The 10,157-nt window shown below is 37.3% G+C and overlaps 1 protein-coding gene across 1 annotated transcript; it reads right to left on the reverse strand.

Moving 5' to 3' along the window:
- Nucleotides 1-599: 599 nt before the first annotated feature.
- Nucleotides 600-1,139, reverse strand: LOC148691201 (uncharacterized). Its single transcript, XM_088683940.1, has one exon. It carries the CDS (start codon nucleotides 1,137-1,139, stop codon nucleotides 600-602), a length of 540 nt encoding a protein of 179 aa, XP_088540066.1.
- Between the last annotated feature and the right edge of the window lie 9,018 nt (nucleotides 1,140-10,157).

Consider the following 10,157-nt stretch of genomic DNA (forward strand, 5'->3'; position numbering starts at 1 on the left):
CAAACTTCTTCTCATATTTGGGACATAAAGCACATCTTTTAATTGAAGAAAAAAACCTGAGTTCATTTTGAGTTTTACAACCCCAATTGCTTTAACAGACACTTTTGTTCCATTTCCTACAAAAACATTATAAGAATCCTTATTTGTTTGTTTTTGTTTTTCAAAACCGTGCAATGTGTTTGTAATGTGAACTGAACACCCTAAGTCAAACCACCAGGAACTAGCAGGAATTTCAATCAAGTTAGACTCCACACAAACATAGACATTGGTTCTACCTTGACTCCTCAGCCAATCCTTGAATCTTTCACAATCTTTTCTAAAATGACCCTTAAGTTTGCAATGATGACATTAGGTTTAGTCACATCTTTTATTTTGACATTACGGTTGTTAGATTTAGAGGGTTTTGAGTATTTGGCAGGTTTACTAGACTTATTAGCATGATTGTTGAGATTAGATGTCTTACCAGAAGCAATCATGGTCCCTTTATTTCCAGCATGCACAAAATTCACAGCTTCTATTTCTTTGCCCTTCTCTAGTCTTTGCCGAGTTTCCTCTTGTACACATTGGGCTATTAACTCATTTACAGTCCATGTATTGTCTTAAGTGTTGTATGACACTTTCAATTGACTGTACTTTGTTGGGACAGCTTGTAATATCATGAAGACCAGTTGTTTCTCACCAATATTCACATCCATTGAGTTGAGTTTCTTCGCAGCATCTGTCATCTTCATTATATGATCTCTGATGGAAACAATCCCTTCAATCTTGTAAGTTGTCAGCATTGACATGTATTGACTGATCTCTGCATTCTCAGATTCTTTAAACTTGTTCTCAATAGCCTTGAGGTAGTCAATAGCGAGGTCATGCTTCTTGATTCCTTCTCTTACTATGTCAATCATTGCACTTTCAAGAATGGACATGGCAATCTTATTTGCCCTAGTCCATATTTCAAACTCAGTCTTCTCAGATTTTGTGCTCTTATATATCAATGGTGGTGGTTTGGGTGTGTCCAAGGCAATGTCAAACTCATTTAGAGTTAGCAACAGTCCAATCTCACACCTCAATTTATTATAGTTACTTCCCTCATTGAGAATTGGAACACTAGCAAGATTGAGAGTCTTAAGTGAAATTGCAGACATTGAAAATGAAATCACAAAAGGAACTGTAAGTTCTGATTTCAATCCACATTTTTCACTAACTACATGACACCAATGAATTAATTTAGTCATACATATAGTCTTTTCAGTATGACTGAAAAGCATATATAGATTAAACAATTATGTAGTTATAATATCAGACTCAATTGAAGATTCAATCCTCACGATTTTGTAGTTCCAACAGATCAGATCAACACAACAAAACCAATAAACAAGTTAAATATGCATAACATGATGAGAATGTTTATACAATGGTAACTATTCACATCAATCGATCTCTATATTCACAACAACATTAGAAAGCAAGATTTCTTGTAAACATTTATATAATTACAACATGAGATTAAGAACAAATAATTATTACCTCAAAGTTGCAATACCATATGTACACAGTGGAAGCAATCGGCAATGATGTTATTGGAACACAAGAGCAGAGAATTCTTAAACTTTTCCAAATCAATACATGGTTCATTCGAAAGATATCGCAGAAAATCGCCCTTGTTAGCAAAAGCTTCAAAAACAGGAGTTACTTTTTGTAACGGTCAAAATTTTAAACCCCCGAGAAAACCTAGCGTTTTCTGTTATTTTCCAACTGTCAAAATTTGTCCAAAAATGACGTCGTATACTTGCAGTCAATTTGATCATTCTAATTTTTTAACCCAGTTCGAAGGAAAATATCTAAAACTAGATTTGATTGAACTTAATTGTCATATCCATTAGGCTCTGATACCACGTATTAGATGATATTTTAATACCTCTAAACCATAAACATTATGATCGAACAACTGCATCACAATGTCACAACCAAGCACCAGAAAGAACATTGTCAAACTGAACTGAGCAAAGAAAACATACATGCTGGTGGAAGAAGAAGCCATACCAAACGACACACAAAACCTTCTCCTCTTTGCAAAACTCAATGCTCTCCAAAATATAGGTTATTGGAACAAATAAGAGCGCAATCTTTGTGAGAGCAGTGGCTTGTGGTTTTATACTGCGAGGCCCGAATTGCCCTATAACAATCATACATGGAATACAAAACCCAATCCTTGTACAAGTATGAATCCTACTCTCGAGCCAATAATAGAGTTTCAATCCAAACTAGAATTGGATTAACTCTTATAGACACATTAAGACTTCTTTATATCAATTAGAAATACACAAGGATTATCTCAATTCGTAAGAATCACACTCATACTCTAACATATTGATGATATAATGACCATACAATGATAATATCATGACGATATGGTTAAAATTGATCAAATCTACAACCAAATGTCAAAAACTGATCATTCTAGCTAATTGCCCTATATTTTTTTACATCTTTGGGAGATGGGTTATGTCAAGCAAAGAGAGAGAAAATTTAGATCCCAACTTACATTTCTCCCATTTGAGTATTACATCATCCAAAGATGTAAAGTGAAATTTAATATGGTTTTCACCTCACAAATTTGTATCTATTCATTGAAGATGCTCCTGTAAGACAATATTCAAAGGGTTCCAAGTTAAATATAGCATTTTGTTGGAACATTAATTCTAGCATTACTAATAAATACATTGCAACAGGGGTTTTATAGCTCAAGTCATTGAAAACATTCGTTTCTACTAATGACGACAATTTAAATGCATCACAACTAACAATTCAATTACTAGGAACCACAAAGTATTATTTGGTACACTAACCATAATAATAGTTTCTGCCACTGACATACTAAGGAACCTGTAAACAAGTCCAAAAATATCCCAAGTTTACCTTCATCATGTACGCATAAGAACACATCATTTAAAGACAATTCTTTGGCCATTCTTTTTTAGTCCTAGAAGTGCAATTTAGCATCGAGTAATGTTCGCCCATTCCACCATTTCGAATGGTGTTCGAACTTATCGAGCATATCGAGCATGGTGATCGAATGCCAACACCATTGAAAAATAAATAAATAAACAAAAGTATTTAAAGAGGTCAAAATTGGCCTAAGGAGCCCAAAGGCCCATTTGGTACTCTATTTGAGGGAATTTGGATCCCATTCGGATACATTTTGTGGGAATCCTATCTTCACATCTTAGTCATTCATCGTATATCGTGCAGTTATAAATCATTTGACTTTTTTTTTTATATAAAATTAAACACAAATAGTATCTAACAAAAATTGGCTATATGATGTACGATAAACAACTAAAATATGGGAATCCCTAGGATCCCCACAAAGTGGATCTGGAGAGGATTGACACAACCCTACCGAAATCAAGGCGTGCTGGCCATCACACGAGGAAGCAAAAATAATAATAAAAATGTGAATAAATAAAAACCAACTACTAGCAGTACTAGCTAAGATAACATGCTAGTGCAAGATTAAGTGTGATAACACAACTAGAGCATAAGTAGCCTAAGTGCAGTCCAACAGGACAAATACTAATTATACGACACCCAAAGGTGACCATACAATGGTGATAATTTGTCAGAGCTGCCGTAGATTCCTCGCAAGCCACCAAAAAGCACTCTTAACTAGAACTTGGAGGGGCGCAAAACAGAAAGTTCGAGTGGGCAAAACAAAGCTTTTCAAAATCATTTCATTTCTCAAAATTTCTAACCCCTCACCATAAAACTTGTATAATTTCCCAGAAAATAGAATATATACATATACCACAACCATACTTAGAATAGCAAAATTCACCAATATGCCATGCCAAACATCTCAGCATAAAATATGTGTTAGCCAGGTGGTATAAATCAATGCAAATGATATATCAGCCGGAGTCACCTAACGTGACCTGTATGGCTGAATCTAGAGCTCATCCATCTAGCCGGAGTCACCTAACGTGACTTGTACAACTCAAATCCACATCTCAGCAAATATACTGGCACACGAGTCGGAACCACCTAAAGTGGTCTATACGACAAGACTGGGTGTAAATAAATACGCTAAAGTGCTACGATCACGTGAAGACTGTGCGAATAATCGCCGGTCACTTACGAGTCGGAACCACCTATAGTGGTCTGTATGACAGGACTGTGCACCTAACTTGGATCCAAGATGAGCGAATGGTGCGGGAGGTGAACATCACGTGAAGGACTGTGCCCTAACTCTGGGCGGGAGCACTAACACCGGAGTGTAGGTTTATAAGCTCTCAACACATCTCACATAATCATCAATCTCACAATCATAATCTATAAACTTACCTAGCACTTACCTGTGCATCCGCAACACCAACCATAAATATATGCAACTACTAATGCATGAGTAAAATAGGCAGATACTTTGCATGGCATTTCAAGACGTATAATCATTCAAATTCATTTTCTAGGAAAAATACCAAGTATATAGGTATATACTAAAAACCAAAAGCCCACTCACTGGTATGTGGAAGGGTCGTAGCCCCCGAGCCTCAATTGACTGCGCTCGTCCTAAGGATAGGTCTCACCTACATGCGAAACAACTATATAAATGTTAATTTAAAGCACATAAACAAAACTAGCTAATAACTTCTCATATATTGCTCAAATGGGGTGTTTGAATATACCAACATGATCTACTCCACACCACGAACATCCCTATATTTTTAGAAAAATTTTTCGACCACCCACGTGCTGGGCACATGCAGGCACTTACCTAACACACGTAAAGAAACCCTAACGGCGTTAGGGAATATTCCGTCCAAAAATGGAATATACCGTTATATATACCTGACGCCATTAGTAATGTCGTTAGTATATTCCGTCAAAATTGACAGAATATTCTCCTTCTCCTTCCTTGGTTCGCCGAAGTCCGACGTCGGTCGCCTCTGTGTCGCCGGTTTCTGGAAAAACTTCAAAGCTTGATAACTTACTCATTTCTCAACCAAAAACCCTGAAATTTGTACCAAAATGAAGCTGACAACGAGTAGAACAAAACCTTACCACTTTTAGGACTTAACTACAGTGGAATCTCGCCGAAAAAAACCACTATAATCCGACCAAACTTGAAACTCGCCAAACTCAACTTCATGACGTCCAAAACACTTCATTTTTTCTTCTCCGAGCTTCGTGAAGACGTTATAAAGCTCCCTAGAAGCTTAAAAACTTCCAAAAACTTCACGATCACAACTGCATGAACAGTACCCAAATCGGAGTTCAGGAGAAACTAGGGTTTTCAAAGGTTTCACGTCCAACCAAAGGTATGGATTGACTCTTGAGCTTGCAAAGAGTCCAAAAACACCAACACTGATCTTAATCTACGATTGGAAGGGTTGGTTTGAGGTTTGTCTGTACACTTGTATGGAAATGGAAGAAAATCTAAGAGAGATGAGAGAGAGAGTGCAGGGGTTGAGGGTGTGTGTGTATGTGTGGTCCTCGTTGGGTCACCAACCAAAACAAAACATTAAGTCCTTTAGTTCTAATTGGGTCTAAACAAGTTAGACTAAACTTATTTGGTCCACAACCAAAGTGCATGTCACACAACGCCATTTAACATTCAAGGGTAAAATCGTCATTCCACGCTAGCAAGGAAAAAATAATATACCCATTTGGGACGGGTTGTCACAGCTTACCCCTCTTAAGAAAATTTCATCCTCGAAATTCACACAATAAATACAAACCACTAGTAATCATAAAACAAGCGTGGATACAATTCTCTCATCCAGTCCTCTGTCTCCCAAGTGGCCTTCTCAACTGAGTGATTTCTCCACAAAACTTTCACTAATCTCACAATCTTGTTCCTTAGAACCTTTTCTTTCCAATCCAGAATAGTCATTGGCTCCTCGTCATAAGTCAAATCCGGATTTATTTCCAATGGTTGAGGAGGTATCACATGTGACGAATCTAAAACATAGAGACGAAGCATGGACACATGAAAAACATTATGCACTTTAGACAACTCTGAAGGCAACTCAAGCCTGTACGCAACTTCACCGACTTGCTCGGTGATCATATACGGTCCGATGTACCTAGGACTTAGCTTGCCTTTCTTCCCGAACCGTACTACATTGATAGGAGCCTATTTATGCGACTTAGTTAGCTTATTTCCTTGCATTTATGTTGTTAGTTCTTAGTTATTTTAGTATTTTAAGCTATTTTCGTGTGTTTGTAGGTCCAAAGGGCTAAAGAGGCAAGAAAGTGCATTTTGGTGCATATTGAAGCAATTTTGATCTTAGAAGGGATAACATATGCATGGAGCAAGGTGGATGGACGAAATTGAAGATCAACAGAGGCTAGGAATATGCTAAAGAGATGGAAGAAATTAATTCAAGACTTGGAAGAAAAGGAATCAGCTACAAAGAAGGAAACAAGAGTCAAACTTCTTTATTTTGACTTAGTCAATCCTAATCTTTTCCTACTTATTTCCTAGCTGCAATGAGGGTTCCTAATTAATTTAGGACACTTAAACATAAGTTCTAGAAGCCCTAATCCCAGTCAAAGAGGGATGCCACACCTATCCTTTTGAAATTCCTTCCTTGCCACACAAGGAAGCACATTCCCCTTTCTTTCTAGGTTGCCGCATATCCTTTCCCTTTATCCCTAGGATTCTAACATTTATTTCTCCATTTCCTTGTGGATTTGGGACCAAAACCTGTTTACCAAATTAATTTAGGCCTTGTTTTTCCTCCCCATATAAATAAGAGCCTTGCAGCAACTTTTGGGGGATCCATTCACTACCAATTCATACTTTCAGCCATTCTTTCATATAATTCATCATTCAAACCTTCACCCACACCTTGTGCCGTAGGAAAGAAGAAGAAGGAGGACCCTGGGATGTGCTTGCCATTCAAGCTTGGATTGTTAGAGCGTTTCTAGGTGTATTCAATCTTTTGTTTCAATGTTAAATTTTAATTATCTTTGTTTTGCGAACATGAGGAGCTAAACTTGTTTTAGCTAGAGGGGACTTTGAAACCATGATTATATTTGCAATATGAATTGATTACCTCTAGATGGGACTTTGAAACCATGATCATAAATCGTGAATACAATTTTCTTAACTGCTTGATTGATAACTTATTCTTGTGTGTTGATTAAGAGGGCCCGCTTAGTTTGCATGCATGAATTTGATGCTAGAATATAAGGGAGTTTCACATAATCATTATGAACTTATATTCACAAGTAGTGGAGGTTGTTGGTCACGATCATGTTAAGTGAATTCCTAGCAGGAATATCATGCTGTTCATAGTTACGAATGCCTTGTCAATGCTTATGATTTTCACAAAGCTTAATGATATTTGATTGTATCTCTATTATGTTGTTCATGTAGGGAACTATTGAAAAATAATTTGGCTGCCGATGCGTATCCCATCGAATTCAATGACTTAAGGAAAATCTGAGGGTTAATTAGTGTTGTTCACGGTTAATCTGGGGTGTTGAGGTTCATGGTTTATTGAAAAAGCAACTGGAAATTAATTTGTATGCAAGTGTGTCATGTGTGGAGAATGACCCTCTAGCTAGCTTATCACCCATAAAAACACCTAATTTTGTCCAAAGTTCTTTAAGTCTTTAAATATGTGTGTTTTACTTTAAATTCATCAAAACCAATCCCCCCTTTAATATTTCATGTTTTACTTAGTTAGAACCTATTTTAGTTTGTTTCCTTTAGTGTTTTGAGTCAAAGTTACGTTAGAATTCGTCCAAAGTAAGTCCTAGTGTCTGTTTTGAGTCTTTTTTATTGTTTTAAGCTGTTTTGAGTCTTTTTAGTTTGTTTTGAGTTCTTTGAGTCTAGTTAAGTGTTTTCAAGCCTAGTTTTATGTTTTTGAGTCAATTTTAAGTAAATTAGCAAACCCTCATAATCCCCGGCCTAGAACGATCCCTACTTACATCTTTACTACAATTGTCAATAAGAGGGTTTAATTTGAGTGCTATTATATATCACATCAAGTTTTTGGCGCCATTGCTGGGGATTAGAACCTTTGCTAATCCCTCGTTGTTTCTTTTTGTTTCTTTTTCATATACTTTGTTTTAGTTTCTGACTTTGTTTTGTTTTCTTGTTTTTAGGTGCTAGTTTATGACTCGAAGTTCTTAATCTGTTCGTGAGTATATCTTTGACTTTGACGACGATTTTGAACGAACTTTGAGAAGGAAAAGGAAGGAGCCAAAACCTAATCCACCTAGTTCTAGCTCAGAATCTGAGTTTGAGGAGGAAGAAAAGGTCACAACTCAGGTGGAAGAAGAAGCACAAGTCATGGCAGCAGATAATCGAACTATCAAGGAACTTTCAGCCTTGGCATTAGACAATGCGGTACCCTTATGCATTCAATATCCTAGGGCAGCTCAAGACAAGACCGATGAGTTCGAATTGAAGTTTAGTTTGCTGCATCATATTCCTAAATACCATAGGCTGTCCATGGAAGATCCAAACAAGCACTTGAAGGAATTTGAAGTGGTATGTTCAAGCATGACCCCAATCAACGTGGATGCCAACATTTTGAAGATGAAAGCTTTTCCATTCTCTCTTTTGGAAAAAGCTAAGGATTGGTTATATGAATTGGCACCTGGAACCATCAGTTCTTGGGAAAGCATGAAAAGAGCATTCTTAGATAAATTCTTCCCCACTTCAAGAGTCATTCTTTTGAGGAAGAAAATTAGTGGCATTCAACAAAACCAAGGAGAGTCATTTCCAGCGTATTATGAGCATTTCAAGACTCTAGTTGCATCATGCCCTCAACATCAAATGAAAGAAGAGCTTCTAATTCAATATTTCTACGAAGGACTTCTTCCAATTGAGAGACAAACGCTAGATGCATCAGCGTGAGGAGCTTTGGTTGACAAAACACCAATTTATGCCAATACCTTAATTGCAAATCGAGCCTTGAATGCACAACAATACGAGGGAGTTGGACAAAGGGACATCCCACGGTAGCAACCACAAGTGAATAAGGTAAGTGCAATTTCTGAAATTCAATCTCAATTGGCTAATCTCACTGTTCTTATGTCACAGGTTGTTGATGGATCCAAAGTGCAAAAAGCAAGTGTATGTGGCGTATGCACCATGCAAGGACACCTCTCTGAGCAATGTCCTCAATTGATAAAGAATGGAGGATGGGAAAGTGACCATGCCATAGGATTTCAAGGCCAAAATCAGCCCAAATATGATCCATTACAATTCGGGATGAAGAGATCATCCAAACATGAAATGGAGGGAACCTCAACAACCTCAACAATAAGGAGGATTTCGTCCACCACCCCCTGGGATATTTCAAAGGCCATTCACACCAATGCAACCTCAACCACCTCCGGTTCAATCAAATTCAAGTACATCTTTGGATAATGATAAAGTTATTTAATTACTCACCTCTTTGACGCAGGGAGTACAAAATCAAGCCAAAGAGATGCAAAATCAAGCTAAAGAAGTGGATGAATTGAAGAAGCAAATGGGGCAAATGGCAGAATTCATGGGCCAATTTAAAGAGCAAGGAAAACTGCCTGGTTCAACTGTTGTGAATCCAAGAGGAAGATTTGAAACCACCAATGCTATCATGTTAAGAAGTGGTAAGGAAGTTGGAACCACCCCACAACCACCCAAATCAAGCCAAAAGGAAGATGAAAAGTTGCTGCAAGAGGAGGAGGATAAAAGCAAAGCCACGGCAAGGGTGGAGCAACCCTTGTCGTAACCACTCAATGCCCCTAAGCCATCCAACAAAGGTAATGTAGGTCTAAATTCAATTGTTTCTCATGTTATTCCACCAAATATGCCTTTCCCTCGCAGATTTTTGCAATAAAAAAAAAAGAAGAGAGTGACAAGGACATTCTTGAGACATTTAGAAAGGTGCATGTCAATATTCCACTTCTTGATGCAATCAAACAATTTCCAAAGTATGCCAAATTCTTGAAAGAACTTTGCACAACAAGTAAAAGGATTTCGGACAAGGAAGTGGTGCATGTAAGTGAAAATGTCTCTACAATGTTATAAAAGAAATTGCCTCCTAAATGCAAGGATCCAGGTAGTTTCACTATCCCTTGTGTAATTGGTAATACAAGGTTTGAACATGCTATGTTAGACTTAGCTGCATCCATTAATGTCATGTCTTACTCTATTTATG

This window comes from Pyrus communis, chromosome 14, assembly GCF_041283825.1.
Source record: "Pyrus communis isolate YQ-2024b chromosome 14, ASM4128382v1, whole genome shotgun sequence".
NCBI lineage: Eukaryota > Viridiplantae > Streptophyta > Magnoliopsida > Rosales > Rosaceae > Pyrus > Pyrus communis.